General features: G+C 37.7%; 1 protein-coding gene across 4 annotated transcripts in view; it reads right to left on the bottom strand.

Moving 5' to 3' along the window:
- Window positions 1–19,879, bottom strand: part of GRID2 (glutamate ionotropic receptor delta type subunit 2) — a 1,592,807-nt gene that overhangs the window by 349,158 nt on the left and 1,223,770 nt on the right. For all 4 annotated transcript variants that reach the window (XM_081594858.1, XM_081594839.1, XM_081594831.1 and 1 more), the window contains one exon: window positions 18,342–18,654. In XM_081594858.1, coding sequence (XP_081450984.1) covers window positions 18,342–18,654 — 313 coding nt within the window. The remainder of the gene's footprint in view (window positions 1–18,341; window positions 18,655–19,879) is intronic.

Below are 19,879 nucleotides of genomic sequence, written 5' to 3'. Positions count from 1 at the left end.
ACTTTTTGACTCTCTTCCTTCACTTTCATCAAGAGGCTCTTTAGTTCTTCGCCTTCTGCCATAAGGGTGGTATCATCTGTCTGATATTTCTCCCTGAAATCTTGATTCCAGCTTGTGCTTCATCCAGTCCAGCATTTCTCATGATGTACTCTGCATATAAGTTAAATAAGTAGGGTGACAATATACAGCCTTGACATACTCCTTTCCTGATTTGGAATCAGTCTGTTGTTCCATGTCCAGTTCTAACTGTTGCCTCCTGACTTGCATACAGATTTCTCAGGAGGCAGGTCAGGTAGCCTGGTATTCCCATCTCTTTCAAATTTTCCACATTTGTTGTGATCCACACAGTCAAAGGTTTTGACATAGTCAATAAAGCAAAAGTAGATGTTTTTTTGGAACTCTGTTGCTTTCTTGATGATCCAGTTGATGTTGGCAATTTGATCTCTGGTTCCTCTGCCTTTTCTAAATCCAGCTTGAACATCTGGAACTTCACAGTTCATGTACTATTGAAGCCTGCCCTGGAGAATTTTGAGCATTACTTTGCTGGCGTATGATGTGAGTCCAATTGTGTGGTAGTTTGAGCACTCTTTGTCATTGTCTTTCTTTGGGATTGAAATGAAAACTGACCTTTTCCAGTTGTGGCCACTGCTGAGTTTTCCAGATCTGCTGGTATATTGAATGCGGCACTTCCATAGCATCATCTTTTAGGATTTGAAATAGCGCAACAGAAATTTCATCACCTCACTAGCTTTGTTTGTAGTGATCCTTCCTGAGGCCCACTTGAGTTTGTATTCTAGGGTGTCTGGCTCTAGGTGACCAATGACATCATCGTGGTTATCTGAGTCATGAAGATCTTTTTTGTCTAGTTCTGTGTATTCTTGCCACCTGTTCTTAATATCTGCCACTTCTGTTATGTCCATACCATTTCTGTCCTTTATTGTGCCCACCTTTGCATGAAATGTTCCCTTGGTGTCTCTAATTTTCTCGAACAGATCTCTAGTGTTTCCCATTCTAATGTTTTCCTCTATTTCTTTGCATTGATAGCTGAGGAAGGCTTTCTTATCTCTCCTTGCTATTCTTTGGAATTCTGCATTCAAATGGGTGTATTTTTCCATTTCTCCTTTGCCTTTAGCTTCTGTTCTTTTCTCAGCTATTTGTACGGCCTTGTTGACAACCATGTTGCCTTTTTTGCACTTCTTTTTCCTGGGGATGGTCTTGATCCCTGCCTCCTGTACAATGTCACGAACCTCCCTCCATAGTTCTTCAGGCACTCGGTCTATCAGATCTAATTCCTTGAATCTATTTGTCACTTGGCACTGGATCGGAGGCTGCATGGCCCTGGAGTGGCTGTGAGGAGGTACCTCATGCCCAAGGGCAAAGGAGAAGCCCTAACAAGATGGTAGGAGGGGAGAATTCATGTTTAGAATCAAACCCCATTCCTGTCAGAGATGCTCAGAGGGCTCAAACAAACCTTGTGCATACCAGGACCCAGGGACTCCACAGAGACTGAGACAGAAGTGTGTTTGAGTCTCTCCTGTGGAGGTAATGCCTTGAATCTATTTGTGGACTGCCACAGGGTAGGGGCTCTGGGTGTAGCAGACTTGAGTATGGCATAAGCCCTCTTGGAGGAGGTCACCATTAATCCCACCATAGAGCTGCCAGAACTTACACAGGACTGGGAAATAGACGCTTGGAGGGCACACACAGAACCTTGTGCACCAGGACCCAGGACAAAGGAGCAGTGACCCCACAAGAGACTGATGCAGACTTGCCCAGGAGTGTCCAGGAGTCTTCAGCGGAGGCATGGTTCAGTGGTGGCCTGCTGCAGGATTGGGGGCAGTGAGTGTAGCAGTACATGCATGGGATCTTTTGAAGGAGGTCACCATTATCTTCACTACCTCCACCATAGTTTGGCCCCAGGTAAATAGCAGGAAGGGAACATCGCTCCACTCATCAACAGAAAATTGGATTAAAGGTTTACTGAGCATGGCTTCACCCATCAGAACAAGACCCAATTTATCCCTCAGTCAGTCTCTTCCATCAGGAAGTTTCCATAAGCCTCTTATCCTTCTCCATTAGTGGGCAGACAGAATGAAAACCACAATCACAGAAAATAACCAATCTGATCACATGGACCACAGCCTTGTCTACCTGAATGAAACTATGAGCCATGCGAAGCTCTATACAGTCAGCAAAAACAAACTGGGAGCTGACTCCCAGTGGCTCAGATCATGAACTCCTTATTGCCAAATTCAGACTTAAATTGAAGAAAGTGGGGAAAACCACTAGACCATTTGGGTATGACCTAAATCAAATTCCTTACGATTATACAGTGGAAGTGACAAATAGATTCCAGGGATTAGATCTGATAGACAGAGTGCCTGAAGAACTATGGACAGAGGTTTGTGACACTGTATAGGAGGCAGGGATCAAGACCATCCCCAAGGGAAAAAAAAAATGCTAAAATGCAAAATGATTTTCTGAGAAGTTTTTACAAATAGCTGTGAAAAGAAAAGAAGTGAAAGGCAAAGGAGAAAAGGAAAGATATACCCATTTTAATGCAGCATTCCAAAGAATAGCAAGGAGAGATAAGAAAGCCTTCCTCAGTGATCAGTGCAAAGAAATAGAGGAAAACAATAGAATGGGAAAGACTAGAGATTTCTTCAAGAAAATTATAAATACCAAGGAAGTATATCATGCAAAAATGGGCACAATAAAGGACAGAAATGGTATGGACCTAACAGAAGAAGCAGATATTAAGAACGGGCAAGAATACAAAGAAGAACTATACAAAAAAGATCTTCACTCACAGATAATCATGATGGTTACTCACCTAGAGCCAGACATCCTGGAATGTGAAGTCAAGTGGGCCTTAGGAAGGATCACTATGAACAAAGCTAGTGGAGGTGATGGAATTCCAGCTGAGCTATTGAAAGTCCTAAAATGATGATGTGAAAGTTCTGCACTCAATAGGCCAGCTAATTTGGAAAACTCAGCAGTGGCCACCAGACTAGAAAAGGTCACTTTTCATTTCAATCCCAAAGAAAAGCAATGCCAAAGAATGCTCAAACTACCACACAATTGCACGCATCTCACATGCTAGTAAAGTAATGCTCAAAATTCTCCAAGGCAGTCTTCAACAGTAAGTGAACTGTGAACTTCCAGATGTTCAAGCTGGTTTTAGAAAAGGCAGAGGAACCAGAGATCAAATTGCCAACATCCGTTGAATTATTGAAAAAGTAAGAAAGTTCCAGAAAACATCTACTTCTGCTTTATTGACTATGCCAAAGCCTTTGGCTGTGTGGATCACAACAAGCTGTTGAAAATTCTTCAAGAGATAGGAATACCAGACCACCTTACCTGCCTCCTGAGAAATCTGTGTGCAGGTCAGGAAGCAACAGTTAGAACTGGACATGGAACAACAGACTGGTTCCAAATTGGGAAAGGAGTACGTCAGGGCTGTATATTGTCACCCTGTTTATTTAACTTATATGCAGAGTACATCATGAGAAACACTGGACTGGATGAAGCACAAGCTGGAATCATGATTGCCAAGAGAAATATCAATAACCTGAGATATGCAGATGACACCACCCTTATGGCAGAAAGCAAAGAAGAACTAAAGAGCCTCTTGATCAAAGTGAAAGAAGACAGTGAAAAAGTTGGCTTACAACTCAACATTCAGAAAACTAAGATCACGGCCTCTGTCCCATCACGTCATGGGAAATAGATGGAGAAGCAATGGAAACAGTGACAGACTTCATTTTTGGTATCTCCAAAATCACTGCAGATGGTGACTGCAGCTTTGAAATTAAAAGACACTTGCTCCTTGGAAGAAAAGTTATGATCAACTTTGACAGCATATTATATAGCAGTGACATTACTTTGCTGACAAAGGTCTGTCTAGTCAAGGCTATGGTTCTTCTACTAGTCATGTATGGATGTGAGAGAGGGACTATAAAGAAACCTGAGCGCCACATAATGGAGGCTTTTGCACTGTGGTGTCGGAGAAGACTCTTGAGAGTCCCTTGGACTGCAAGGAGATCTAAGCAGTCAATCCTAAAGGAAATCAGTCCTAAATATTCATCGGAAGGACTGTTGTTAAAGCTGAAACTGCAATACTTTGGCCACGTGATGTGAAGAACTGACTCATTTGAAAAGACCTTGATGGTGGGAACGATTGAAGGCGGGAGGAGAATGGGACGACAGAGGAAGAGATGGTTGGATAGTATCACCAACTCAATGGACATGAATTTGAGTAAACTCTGGGAGTTGGTGATGGACAGGGAGGCCTGGCATGCTGCAGTCAATGGGTTTGCAAAGAGTCAGACACAACCAAATGACTGAGCTGCACTGCATAATTATAAGGGATTTGATTTAGGTCATAACTGAATGGTCAAGTGGTTTTTCCTACTTTCTTCAAGTTAAGTCTGAATTTGCCAATAAGGTGTTCATGATCTGAGCCACAGTCAGCTTCTGGTCTTGATTTTGCTGACTGTATACAGCTTCTCCATGTTTGGCTGCAAAGAATATAATCAATCTGATTTCAGTATTGACCATCTGGTGATGTCCATGTGTAGAGCTGTCTCTTGTGTTGTTGGAAGAGGGTGTTTGCTATGACTAGTTCTCTTAGCAAAACTTTGTTAGACTTTGACCTAGTACGTTTTGTACTCCAAGGCCAAATTTGTCTGTTACTCTGGGTATCCCTTGACTTCCTACTTTTGCATTCCAGTCCCCTATAATGAAGAGGACATCTTTTTCGGATGTTAGTTCTAGAAGGTCTATAATTTTTATAGTTTAGCCCCCAAAAGGTTATTTAGTCTTTTTCAGCCCAAAGAATTGCATTTATAACCTGGAAGCATCCTGAATAAAAACTTCATTAACTTTTTGTTTCTTTGGCGATATTATTCTATAGTTTATTACAAATACACATGGTAATGATGTTTTTACATAGGACAAAATGTTCCTGTAGCTTTTTAGGTTTAGTTAAATGACAAAAAGCTATGATGAATTTGTTATTGTATAATTTTACTATAAGTATTTTCATTAGCTGGACTGACTTTTTAATACATTTCCTTATGACTAATTACAATATGCTTTTTTGAAATACTGCTTATTTTCTGTGCGGTAATAATGAATATCCAAAGCATTAAACAATGTGGCTGATTTCATGTCTTGCTGTGAATGGCAAAATCAGTGAGAAAATAATAATTACAATGTTGAGTGCTTATTTTATGTCTTTCATACAGTTTTAAGTGTCTTATATACATGACCTCTTAATTTTTCAAACACCTGATGTAGTAGGTAATTATTATTTGCAGAACTGAGGCACCTAGCGGCTAAGAAATCTGTCCAATTGCACAACAGCTAGTAAATGGAGAGATGAACTGTCTTTTAATGAAACACAAAGATATGAAAAGAGTAGATTTAAATAGATATTTGTATTATATAACCATACAATCTCATAACTGAAAAATTTTTTAAAAGTAATCTGACACTTTCTTTTATAGATCAAGAAACAAAGATCAAGTGAATTAATGGGCCAATTCATGTTTTCCATTGTCACTAGACGAAAAGAATATCAGTTCCTAGTCTGTGTCCCTCTCTTTAATAGGTCATGACTTGGGATGAATTTGACCTAATTGTAATGCACCAAATAGCGGCATATCTTACTTAACTTTACCTATGTTGTGACTTGTGCTTTCCTCAGTGTGATAATGACTTTACGATGGAGTTGTGTGTTTACTGGTTTGTTTCTCTCATATATTGAAAGCTCCATGAAGACAGACATTATGCTGTCCTATTCACTCTTGTGACTAGATAAATAATTCTTATTTTAATATCCAAGGAGATGTTTTCTAGAGAATGAAGAATCTTATTTTTAATTTATTATTTTTTAAGATTACAGTATAATTGCTTTACAAAGTTGTATTAGTTTCTGCTCTACATGGATCAGCCATTTGTATACATACATCCCCTCCCTCTTGAACCTTCCTCCCAGCCCCTCTATCTCACCCTTCTAGGTCATCACAGAACACTGAGCTGAGCTCCCTGTGCTCTATAGCTGCTTCCCACTAGCTAGCTATTTTACACGTGGTAGCATGTATATGTCAATGCTTACTCTCAGTAGGACCCATCCACTTCTTCCCCATGTGTCCACAAGTTCGTTCTCTATGTCTGCATATAGTTTCTCTATCCTCGTTCTGCAAATAGTTTCATCATTACCATTTTTATATATTCCATATGCATGCATTAATATACTGTGTTTTTTAGAGAATCAATAATTTTAAATGGTAAAGGCAGCAGATAACGCCTTTCAGAAATGTTAAAGCAGAGTTTAAACAATGGATATTATTATTAACTGCTAGAAAAAAACTGAGGCTGACAGAACAACTGAAGTTTTCTGTACAGCTGTTCCAAATGGAGTGTTAGAGTCTGAGAGACAGAGCTGTACATATAAAGAGACTCTATAAAGTTTGGTCACCCACAAATCAAAGAGCAGTTTTACATTTCCACAGTGTAGAAGTGTGGATCATGCACTGATATTTTGTTACATCTTGATTCAAGAAAAGCAACTGCCATCAAGAAATGTAGTTTACAAATAAGAAACACTAATATATATGATGTGAATTTTCACTTTATCTTATGCATTGGAATTTCTCTGCCTTATAATAGTGAAAAGTTCAAGTACAAGCTGTGCCACATTTAAGGGTACTTAACAAAAGTATCACAGGACGTTATTACTCATCAGTTGTGCAAACTGGAGACAGGAGTTCTAAATTCAGCATTACATGTGTTATAGTTGGCTTCTAAGTATACATCTTAGAGATAGGATAAGTGGTAAAAGTCTTATTTTTCAAAATATAATTTTGTTTTTAAAAGCTATGGTAAGATTTCCATACTTTTAGAAATGTGACCATCATAATTAAATTTCTAACTATATATTCACAGGTGAAGGGGAAAATGGACTCAGTTCAAACAAAAATTGAATTTCCAAAGTTACATTCTAAACTGATGGTCTTTATTATCACGTGTAATCCTTTGATACCAATACTTTAACTTTAATTAACCTTAAATCATCTTTGGAAGAAATTTATCTTTGGAGATGTCTTTGCCTATTTTGCGATTCCCAGGTGGCGCAGTGGTAAAGAATCTACCTGTGATGCAGAAGAAGAAGTCACGGGCTCAATCCCTGAGTCAGGAAGATCTCCTGGAAGAGGGCATAGCAACCCATTCCACTATTCTTGCCTAGAAAATCCCATGGACAGAGGAGCCTGGTGGGTTGTGTCCATGAGGCCAAAGAGTCGGACACAACTGAAGTGACTGAGCAGTAGCAGCAGTCTCTATTTTATTTTTCCCTTGATCATCTTTGTTTATTTCCCTTTCAGTTTTACTGAAATATAATTGACTCAGTACTGTATAAGTTTATGGTGTAAAGCATACTGATTTGTCTTCTATACATCATGACATGATTGCCACAATAAGTTTAGTGAATATCCATCTTTTTTTATAGACAAAATTTTTAAAAAATTTCCTTGTGATGAGAACTCTCAGCATTTCCACCCTTAACTTTCATATATAACATTCAGCAGTGTTAATTATATTTATCATGTTGCACATAATGACCCTCCTTACTTATTTATACTGTAACTAGAAATTTTTACTTTTTAGCTAATTTCATCCAATTACTTCTCCTTCAAGTCCCTCACCTCCCATCTCTGGTAACCACAATCTGATCTCTTTTTCTATGAGTTTGCTTGTTTGTTTTGAATTACAACACTATGTTAGTTCCTGGTGCACAGTGATTTGATATTTCTATACATTTCAAAATGATCACCACAGTAAGTCTAATTACCACCTAGCACCATACAGAAATAGTACATTATTATTGACTATATTTTTCTCACTGTACATTTTGTCCCTAATCTTAAGCTGAAGGGTGTTGTATGGTACTGTAAGAATAGCAGGTACTACAAAGATGCCAGTGATATTTTAAAGAATCTATGACACATGCTTTTTATCACTTAAATTTGGATTAAAAATATGTATATTTTATTATAGCATTTTGGGAAAGAAGAAAAACCAACTCAGAACATCTTGAAATCACCCTTCAATTATTTTAAATGTCTCTTAGAATCAACTCCTTTGTTGTTTTAAATCCTAAAATGCTTTTAATTATAGTAGGTGATAAGTAGCTCAGAATAGTCAAGAAAATATTGTTCACACTAGTTCTTGTTTTTATAAGCAAAAATCTGATTTGTGCTTCATGTTCCTTAATTACTTGTAACTCTTCAAAAGCCTAGTTCCGCATGAGAAAGAATCTTTTGGCTTAAATCATAAAGAGTTAGTATTAAAATAAATGAAACCCAGGCGATATTGCATGCATTGAGTTCATGGAATAATTGCTTAGGAATTGACTGGGAATGTGAACAAACTCATGGATTCACATCTTAGAATCATGACATTGTTTCTTGGTCACGTACATTACTCGTATCTCACACCCTTCATGATAGACTTTAAACAATTTCTGAATGTATCAAAGTTCACCTTTTGCTTTAGTGTTGGAGAATTCTGGTTATTAAAGAAAAGAAAATAAGCATCTCGTCATGTTTTAAATCAGCATGGGGAAATTCTCAAGGAGATCTGACAGCACTCTGAGGACTTGGTGCTCCCTTCGTTAAGGACTGCCAATCATAATTAGCAACAACAGAGATGTTGTTCGAACCTAAATAAAAATTACAGAGAGCCTTTTTGAGTTAATATCTGTAAGAAGAGAATATAGAAAAGAACTTGTCTCTGTAGCCTAGTTAACCTGTCACTGGGAATTATTCTCATTTTCTCTGTGTTCATTAGGGTCAGTAAACAACAGAGCCAGCCAATATCATTTTTGTTATATTCAAATTGAATGTGAAATATCAGATAACATTACAAAAGGATGCCTTTAGCTATTGCATTTCACAGCTTGAGTCCTTTGGGGTTTTCTGACTAGGACACTGGCAGATTTCATATATTTGAAAATCTACACTGTTAAAATGGATTTCTTTTGGAGTTATTCTCCTACTCTAAGTTTTAAAGAGATGCTTTCTCATCAACAATCTTTTCTGTGGTCTAATTTGATAGAGAAGAATGTCTGACTCTTCTTTTTGTGGAAATGAAAAAGTTGTGATTCTCTGTAACACTGTGATCCATCTGGCAGTGGGAAGAGCTCTTTATTTTCTTCCAAAATTGTCCTGGGATCTCAAAGTCAGTGGGTTGCCTTTCATGTTAACTCTTGTGCAGCAGCTACCACGTTATCTTCTATCATTACTTAAGGTCCTCTTTCTCTTCAATACTAGTATCTGTGGAACTATTTGAGCCTTAAGAAAATTACCAAAGGTATTTTCCTTCTTTACTCCTTTCAATAATTCTGTCTGCTCCTCTCATCAAAAGTGGTTTGTGCTGTGCTAAGACACTTCAGTCATGACTGATCTTTGCAACGCTATGGACTGTAGCCTGCCAGGTTCCTCTGTCCATGGGGTTCTCCAGATGAAAATACTGGAGTGGGTTGCCATTTTCTTTCTCCAGGGGATCTGCCTGACTCAGGGGTCAAACTCTCATTCTTGCATCTTCTGCATTGGCAGGCAGATTCTTTATCACTTGCGCCATCAAAGGTGGTTTATTTGGTCCAATTTGACTATGGCCCACTTAAATGATGTTGAACATTCCTGCAAGGGCTGTGTGTTTCTTATGATCATATTCAAAATACCTAGGCTGGGAATGCCATACACTATGCTGCTAAGTCGCTTCAGTCTTGTCCGACTCTATGCGACCCCATAGACGGCAGCCCACCAGGCTCCTCCGTCTCTGGGATTCTCCAGGCAAGAATACTGGAGTGGGTTACCATTTCCTTCTCCAATGCACGAAAGTGAAAAGTGAAAGTGAAGTCGCTCAGTCGTGTCCGACTCTTCACGACCCCATGGACTGCAGCCTACCAGGCTCCTCCAACCATGGATTTTCCAGGCAAGAGTACTGGAGTGGGGTGCCACTGCCTTCTCCGACCATACACTATACCCAAGGAATATTTATTAAGTCAGTTAATATAGTTATTCCTTGTTTTCTTTTGCTCTTCGTGCTCCTGACACATAGCTGGTATAGTAAATGCTTGCTGGTATGTGGTGCAGTGATAAAGAATCCGCCTGCCAATCCAGGTGACACAGGTTTGATCACTGGGTTGGGAAAATCCCCTGGAGAAGGAAATGGCAACCCACTCCAGTACTCTTGCCTGAAAAATTTCATGAACCGTCCACGGGGTCGCAAAGAGTTTGGAAATAGACATATGTGATAGTCTCAAACATTTTACGACTATAAATGTTTATAGTTCAAAGAACAAGACAAAACCTTCTAAAGTCAACTCTGAAATTCCCATTTGCAAGTAAACAGCAAATGAATTACAGACATCCACGTGTGTGAAGAAGTCATAGAGGCCCTTCATGGCCAGGATGATATGAGTCACTGACCATAAACTAAATATCAGGGATCTTCAAAAATCAAGCCTCAGTTTTTTTTTTTTTTTTTTTTTTTTTAGGTATGTTGATTGCACAGTCATGAAGATAAGGGAGGATATAAAATGGCAACAAAGCTTGCATAAAATTGGTCTCTCATTCATGCATTAAACTACCTAATTCACAAGCTCTAATGTTCAGCCAAACAGATGTACTAAGTTTATCTCTATAATGGACCATACTGCTTTTGCACAGTTGGATTCCCTGAGCTGTTTTTCTGGAATGGTTTGAAGTTACAGATTTTTTTAAAAAATCAGGATTAGTAAACAACTCACATACATTTAACATTTTTCTGCTTTTAGCCATCCCTGAACTCTTTTTTTCAAACATCTCTATGATAATACTGAAATGCCTCTTTATTCCTACTCAATCTGGTCCAGTGGCTCAATAAAGACCATAATTATGAAATAACAGCTGTACTTCTCCTTAAAAGACTATATTTTTATTAGAAATTATCACTAATTCCAACTTTACTGCCTGTGCATGGATACTGTCATAGATTGATTCTATCTTTCATAGGGTTTTTTGAGACTATCCTTAATTTATTTTTAATCAAAGTGTAAAGATGCTCTCAGTATCTTTTAATGAGTTCACCTTTTCATTCTTAGCAAGTAGAAGAACAGAAGCATTTCAAAGATGAAGTAGTTAATCTTATGCAATTCAGCATGATTCATCATTATGAATTTGTATAAATGTATAATCAACCTACAAGCTGTACAACTTATTTAAGGGAGCAGTTGAGATAGAAAAGTGCTTAACATATTTATAACTTTTGATATCTGCAACTTGTTTACAGAACTAGAAAAGAATTTAAACCATATGGATACTTTTCTTTATCTTTTTCTTTTGAGTATTCTCCAAAACTTGATGAAATTGGACCACCTGGAGACAAGACTTCAGAAAGCCAATCCATAAGCTTGTCAGCATTCTCAAAAATAAGGCTTCAACCAATGGGAGACTTTATGAATTTCTCATCTTAGCTATTTAAGAAAATACACTAGTGGGGACATTCTGGATAATTTTCTATTTGGTTTAAATGAGTTTAATGTCATTGGGCAACAGAATGTAATTTAATAAACACTGTTTTGCAGTTAAATCTATGCTTGATTTAGTTAAGTATTTGCTGTGCTTTGATTTGCTTAGCTGCTCAGTCGTGTCTGACTCTTTGTGACCCCATGGACTGCACCCCACCAGGCTCCTCTATCCAAGGGGGTTCTCCAGGAAAGAATACTGGAGTGGGTTGCCATGCCCTCCTCCAGGGGAGTTAGTATTTAGCACTTATTAGTTTATTTAATTGATCAGTAGCATTTATCAAACATCAAATATGTCACAAAGAGTTGGGCATGACTGAGTGACTTACACTTTCTCTTCTCATGTACAAGACACGGAATTAGGTAAAGGGGCTTTAAAGATAAATAGGACACTGTCTTGTGTTCAAAAGGCTCAGGTGGAGACAAATTTAAAAAAGGCAATTACACTACAGTTGATAAGTACTATGATAAATATATCTGACAGAGCATGGAAGATGGTCCCTAATCCCAGCAAAGACTTCCTGAAAAAAGTGAGATCAGAAGAAGAATTAGAAGATGCACAAGAACTTTCCATTTGAAAGCAGAAAGTGGGAGTAGAGATTAAGAAATTGGTAATAAAGGCACTTCAGGAATTGAGAAGCATAAAAGCAGAGACATGACACAGTCTTATGTTCAAGAGACAAATACAGTTTGGAGAAACTGGACAATTAGACATGAGCCATAAGTGACAGGAAATGAGAATCAAGACTGGACAAGGGTCAGATGATGGAATATTGTTCACGCTCTAAATTACTTTTGAACTGTGGGTATCGGGGAGCCAAGGAAATATTTGAAGAATAGGAATTATGGGTTAGCTTTCCATGACAGTGATAATTTGGGTATACATGAAAGTATGTGGACCATATATTTACAGGAGATAAATTTGGAAAAGGAAGATGTATTATGAGATTCCTATAGTTCAGATAAAAAAAAATGAGATAGGCCTAATCAAGGTAACAATCTAGGATTTCTCTCTCTAGGTGAGGAGAGATTTCTACTCCTAGAAATAATTAGGAGGTTAATTTTGCAGGACTTGATAATAGGTAGATGTAAGGAATAGAAAGAAGAAGAAATCAAAATGGTTTTCAAAGTTTCTAACCTGTTTAAGTCATTAATGCATCAGCTGGAATAGAGAATATGAGAGGCTATAAAGGTTTAAAGTGCAAAATAAATTCAGTTATTGACATATTGAAATCTGTGAAATCTCTGATATATCCTGAAAGTCTAGTGACAGTATACAAAACTAAAATTTAAGGATGGATGATGTAGATTTGGGAGACATCTGCATTTTGGCAGTAATTGAAACCATGCACAGAAAAACTGGCTAGAATGTGAAGAAGTGAGATAAAAAAAAAAAGAGATTAATTGCATTTAGCTTTAGCACCTTCTGTTTCTAGTCAATGCTCATATCTATCAAATACTACTTATCTATCCTCACTTCCTGACAATTTTGACACATGGTTTATTTTCTTTTTCTCTAATCTAAGTCAACCATCATTAGAGATGGTTCATCTAATCCTCTGGACTCTCAGTTGATCAAGTTTGAGGTCCTTCACCACCTCTTCAGTCCAGTTCAGTCGCTTAAACGTGTCCAACATTTTGCGACCCCATGGACTGCAGCATGCCAGGCTTCCCTGATCATCACCAACTCCCACAGCTTGTTCAAACTGATGTCCATTGAGTCGGTCATGCCATCCAACGATCTCATCCTCTGTTGACCCCTTCTTCTCCTGCCTTCCATCATTCCCAGCATCAGGGTCTTTTCCAATGAGTCAGTTTTTCGCATCAGGTGGCCAAAGTATTGGAGTTTCAGCTTCAGAATCAGTCCTTCCAATGAATATTCAGGACTGATTTCCTTGAGGATTGACTGGTTTGATCTCCTTGCAGTCCAAAGGCCTCTCAAGTCTTCTCCATCACCACAGTTCAAAAGCATCAATTTTTTGGTGCTCAGCTTTCTTTATGGTCCAACTTTCATGTCCATACATGATTACTGGAAAAACCATAGCCTTGACTAGATAGGCCTTTGTCAGCAAAGTAATGTCTCTGCTTTTTAATATGCTGTCTAGGTTGGTCACAGTTTTTCTTCCAAGGAGCATGCGTCTTTTAATTTCATGGCTGCAGTCACCATCTGCAGTGATTTTGGAGCCCAAGATTTTAAAGTCTGTCATTGTTTCCATTGTTTCTCCATCTATTTGCCATGAAGTGATGGGACCAGATGCCATGATCTTTGTTTTTTGAGTGCTGAGTTTTAAACTAGCTTTTTCACTCTCCTCTTTCACTTTCATCAAGAGGCTCTTCAGTTCCTCTTTGCTTTCTGCTTTAAGGGTGGTGTCATCTGCATATCTGAGGTTATTGGTATTTCTCCCCGAAATCTTCATTCCATCTTGTGCTTTATCCATCCGGTATTTCAAATGATGTACTCTGCATGTAAGTTAAAAAAACAGCGTGACAATATACAGCATTGTATATTGCTGTATACTCCTTTCCCAATTTGGAACCAGTCCGTTGTTTCATGTCCGGTTCTAACTGTTGCCTCCTTACCTACATACAGATTTCTCAAGAAGCAGGTCAGGTGATCTGGTATTCCTGTCTCTTCAAGGATTTTCCACAGTTTATTGTGATCCACACAGTCAAAGGCTTTGGCATAGTCAATAAAGCAGAAATAGATGTTTTTCTGGAACTCTCATGGTTTTCGATGATCCAGCAAATGTTGGCAATTTGATCTCTGGTTCCTCTGCCTTTTCTAAATCCAGCTTGAACGTCTGGAAGTTCCCGGTTCACATATTGCTGAAGCCTAGCTTGGAGAATTTTGAGCATTAATTTGCTAGCACGTTAGATGAGTACAATCGTGTGGTAGTTTGAACATTCTTTGGCATTGCCTTTCTTTGGGATTGGAATGGAAACTGACATTTCCAGTCCTGTGGCCACTGCTGAGTTTTCCAAATTTGCTGGCATATTGAGTGCAGCACTTTAACAGCATCATCTTTTAAGATTTAAATTTCTCAGCTGGATTTCCATCACTTCCGATAGCTTTGTTAGTAGTGATGCTTCCTAAGGCCCACTTGACTTTGTACTCCAGGAGGCCTGGCACTAGGTGAGCGATCACACCTTCGTGGTTATCTGGGTCATTAATATCTTTTTTGTATATTACCTCTTCAGGAATCCACATCCACATGTCCCATTCGGTAAATACAAACTTTGAACTCTCACACTAATGTTTCCACTATTGTTCTCTGGCCTCATTGAGAACTGTACTCTCTCCCACTACTACTATTACCTTCTGGTCTTACTCACTATTGGACTCATCATTGGTCCTTCTATTTTTTTATTTCTCCATGTACCCTAGAATCTATGGTTTCAACCACAGTCTTGGCAATAATCTAATTTGCCTTGTTACCCTTTTTTTCATGTGCCTAACTATTCATAGTTGAGCCTAAGTTTTTATTTTTTATTTAGTAAACACTTACGTGATACTTGTATAAGTTATTGCATTTAAGAAGTTCACATTTTTTAACCATTTTAATTGTCATTACAAAGAAATGAGATGGCACATACAGAGTGTTTCCTGCAAGAGAAGCTCACACTATCAAACAAATTTGTAATCCCCAACCTGGACTACAAATTTCTTCTGTTTCATTGACTCTTTTCTCTATTTTGAGGATGCTCTCTATGGAGAAATTAACCATCATGCTGTGAGAAAGCCAAATTACCCTATAGAGAAAGGCCACAGAGGAAATATCTCTCAGCTAGCATTAACTACCAGACATATGAGTAGAATGAACAAGTCTTCGGGTGAGTTTGGCTTGCAAACTTTGGGCTGTCTAGTGGGAGTTCGGAGATCAAGGAGCAAAGACAAACCACCCTCACCATGTCTTGTCTGAATCTGTGATGCACAAAATTGATAGGTTTTAAATTAATTTATTACACAGCTATAGTACTCTTGCCTGCAAAATCCCATGGATGGAGGAGCCTGGTAGGCTGCAGTCCATGGGGTGCCTAAGAGTTGGACATGACTGAGCGACTTCACTTTCACTTTTCACTTTTATGCATTGGAGAAGGAAATGGCAACCCACTCCAGTATTCTTGCCTGGAGAATCCCAGGGATGGGGGAGCCTGGTGGGCTGCCGTCTATGGGGATGCACAGAGTCGAACACGACTGAAGCGACTTAGCAGCAGTCAGTGGAACACTACCAATAAAAAGGTTATCACTAAATCCAATGAACACCTTTCAATTATTAATTTTACTCAATTCATTGAAATGTTTAACTCTGTCAACCAAACCTTCCATATTCAAATATTATCTTTACTTTGTGTGTGTACAACTAGATGGTATACGTGGTACTTGCTTCTTTCTTGTCATTCTTTATAATTTACCACTGAATCTCCTCTACCCATTCATTTCCATAGGGCTCTGTCCTAGTCCCTTTCTGGGTAGTGGTCCTCAATCAGGAGTATGCAGTTGAGAACAACTACTCTGTATGATATGATTCACTTTCTTGGCTTCAATTATCTCCTACATGCCAATATCGCCTCAATATATACCCAATATATAATCCAGCCTTGACACCTTTTCTGTGCTTCTGACAGATATATCAAGCCACTAACAAGTATTAGAAATATACCCCTGAATATTTCACAGATACCACAACTCAAAGGCTCCAAAATGCATGTATTATCTTCCCTATCACACCTGCTCTCCCTAATTTTTTTCCCCAGAAATGACATCAACATCCAATACACATAACTTCCCAATCCAGAAACCTAGTATAAAATTTCACCTCCTTTTTGTCCTTCAGTATCAATCCCCATACCACTGTATAATTTATCATGTTCTATTGATTCCAATTCATCAATACCCTTCTCTTTATTTCCAATGCCACCTTTCCTCTGTGCAAGCCATACTGCCTCTTAACTTAGTTATTATAATACTCAGATAATTTTTCTCCCTTTCCACATTGTTCTTTTTCAATTTCTCCATTTGATAATCAGAATATTTCTATAGGTAAAATTTAAACATGTATTTTCCTGCTTAATGCCTTTAAATTGCTGATAATTTCCCTGAAGATCACATCCAAACCCCTGGTATTAACAACTATATCTTCAGCCTTATCTTTATCGGTTACATCCTGCAATGTTTACTGCACTTTCTCTCTCACTTCTTAGTCTTCAGTTCTGTCCTACCGTCTATGTATCCTTCCCTCATCCTCTTCTTCAATAAGCCCTTTGCATAGTTAATTCTGTCTATTCATGCAGTATTAACTCAAAAAGCCTTCTTTGCACATTAAGATATAAGTAGCCTCCCTACCTCTATGATCTCATAACAGTCTGTGCTGATCTCTACCACATGTGCTTTTACAAGTTTATGTCCCAAAGGACTTGTAGATCAATGATGGCAAAGATTCTTTTGTTCACAACTGTATGCTCAGTGCCTAGCAAAGTTCTATTAAATAAAAGGTGTAGATTAAATATCTACTACATGGACTTCCTAGGTGGCGCTAGTGGTAAAGAATCTGCCTGCCAATGCAGGAGATGCAAGAGATGCAGGTTTAATCCCTGGTATGGGAAAATCCCCTGGAGAAGGAAATGGCAACCCTCTCCAGTATTCAGGCCTGAGAAATCCCATGGAGAGAGAGGTTTGGTGGGTTATATATAGTCCATGGGGTCAGAAAGAGTTGTACATTACTGAGCATGCATGGATGCAAGTATCTAATAGATTAGTGATTATTTAATGGACCAAAACTTTCTGTGATAAATATATGAAGATACAGAAAGGTAGTGGGGAAAAGCATGTTTAAGGGGCAGATTTTAAGTGAGAAAGTAGAGGTTAAAAGTCTAGATTAGTCAAATGAGAATAGAAAGGATGAAATTTAATGGAAGACCCAAAAGCAAGTATATTTAAAAAATAAGATGCTATTGAGAGTTGTATTAATAAATATTAAGGCAAAAGCATATGTGTCTCCACTGTGACACCTATGTCTGCTCTTCAATACATATGACACATCTGCAAGAAACTAATAATCCCCTAAATATTTTATATTTCATTTTCTATGATGGCAGTAGTTTCAAATAAGGGATTTAATAAGTATTGTTCTATTCTGAAACAGAGTCAAGTAATTATGTAGACAAGTTTAAAGAGTAGGCAGATTGACTATCGAACAACACAGCAAAGACATTCTGTAGAACACAATGAAATTTCAGTTAAATAACTGGTAAAGATTATGTATTAAAGTGAAAGATATAGCATAAAATTTCCTATTGGAATCTTGAGGGCTTTTCACTGCCAATAAATATTTTTAATATATGAAATGATGTCTCTCAACAAAAAGCAAGTCTCAACATCTCTTACATATGTAAATAATTAAGCAATATCTGCTCTAGTAGTAAGTATTTTCATCCCAGTAAGACTATTTCTCAGAATTTCAGTTTGGGAAAACTTGAGTTTCATCTTGAGTTTCTTGTGAACCTGACATCTGACATTTATCTTTGGCTTTCTTGATGAAATTGAATTTACATCAAAAGATACTGTACCATTCCCCTCCCCCCCACCCCGCTGGAAATCAGGTGTTTGAGGTCCGCTAGGAAAGAGTAGAATATGTTCTTTTCTAAGTCTTGCTCTGAAGACCTTTTAGAACATTTATTGATGTCAAGATACAGAACCTTCCTAACTGAATTCATGGCATATGAAACAACACACTTCTTTTTTATACTATACCATATTTTTTATCCTTACCTTGTTGTACAAAGGATCCATACACAAACCACATGGAGTTGTAGAGAGTAGTAGAAGTCATCGATCCCATTTGTAATCGTGGAGGATTAAGCCAATTCAAGAGGTAGACCAGTAGACCCACTAGAAGGACTGTGCCAGCAATGCAAGCCCATAGTGAGAGATCAAATGGTGCAAGACAAGCAAACATATCCACTGTCTTTTCAGCCCTTCGAAGTAGGACTCCCACTGAGTAGTCCATGTAACGTGTTGTAAAGTCCACCACATTCTCACGGTCTGGGGTGATGGTTAAAGCAGAAATTCCTATGTCAGCTCTCTGAGAAATGGAAAGAGAAAGGAATATGTTAGCAGGAATATGTTAGGAATATGTTGTTGTAAAAAACAACTTCATTTGTGGCACTGTAGCTTGTCTTGAGGGAAAAAATAGATGCCTCAGGCAACATCTTAAGCCTTTTTATAAAAACTGAAAAGCACAGCAGAGACTTCTTAGAGAATAGCCATATGTGAATTTTGCATTTCTTACTGCAAATCTTAGCTCAGGAGAGTTAGACAAATTACCTGTTCATATTACCAATGCATGTGAAATCAGTGAAGAATATTTCAGACACAGGTAACTCCTGAAGGAAACTGTCTTTTTTCCTTGGGTAACTTTATCAAAGCCATCATTAACACAATAGCAAAGATAAAACTTATTCTAAATAATTCTTCCTGAGAAAATATTTCCAAGAAATTCAATATATTATTACCGTGTAAATTATTAGGTTATTAAAAACATTCAACATGGCATTTCACCCTTGGTTTAGACTTCTCTGCATCAAAATTTATATAATGAAAGAATACAGAAATTGGATTTAATGCTTTTGGAGGAAAAAAGACATGAAAAGTAACATGTCTAGTGGAATGCTAAACCAACTCAGATACATCTAGCTTCTGAAGTAATACAGCTACAAAGATACTCTACCTAAAGTTAAGCTCTGTGTGTGTGTGTGTATGTGTGTGTGTGTGTGTGTATCAGCTCATCCATATATTTTGGTGCTAGGCCCTGTGCTAAGTATTAGAATAACTTTTCTCATTTAATCCTCCTTGAGTTATGAATTACATGTTTTCTTTTCCATTTCATAGATGAAGAAATTAAAACTTCAAGAGTTTAAGTAACTTATTTCAGTCCTCACAGTTATGAAGTTTTCAGAAGCCAAATATTAAAGCTATGTTTTTCTTACTCCAAAGCCTGTGCTTATAATCATTTTACCATACTGCAAGAAATCATTCATTTGCCAAATGGCTCATATTGTAGGTAATTAGGATAACTAGCTTTAGGAAAATTTTTACTTTAAAAGAGTTTTAAACTTTGCTTTTCTTAATTTTACTATTTACTGCAACAAGGCTATATTATCATAAGTACCATGAATTTAGGCTTATTAACTGAGAAGTGTTAAACTTAGTAACACTATATGGAAATGAATTTTCAGAGAAATAGTTATTGCTTTCAAGCTCATGTATTTATTTTGCATTGTTTAGTTACTAGGAATCGGGTTTTTTTT

This window comes from Giraffa tippelskirchi, chromosome 1 (genome assembly GCF_054371585.1).
Source record: "Giraffa tippelskirchi isolate mGirTip1 chromosome 1, T2T-mGirTip1v1.2.pri, whole genome shotgun sequence".
In the NCBI taxonomy this organism is placed as follows: domain Eukaryota; kingdom Metazoa; phylum Chordata; class Mammalia; order Artiodactyla; family Giraffidae; genus Giraffa; species Giraffa tippelskirchi.
Note: the sequence above shows the minus strand (reverse complement) of the source record. Positions and strands in the feature narration are given on the sequence as shown.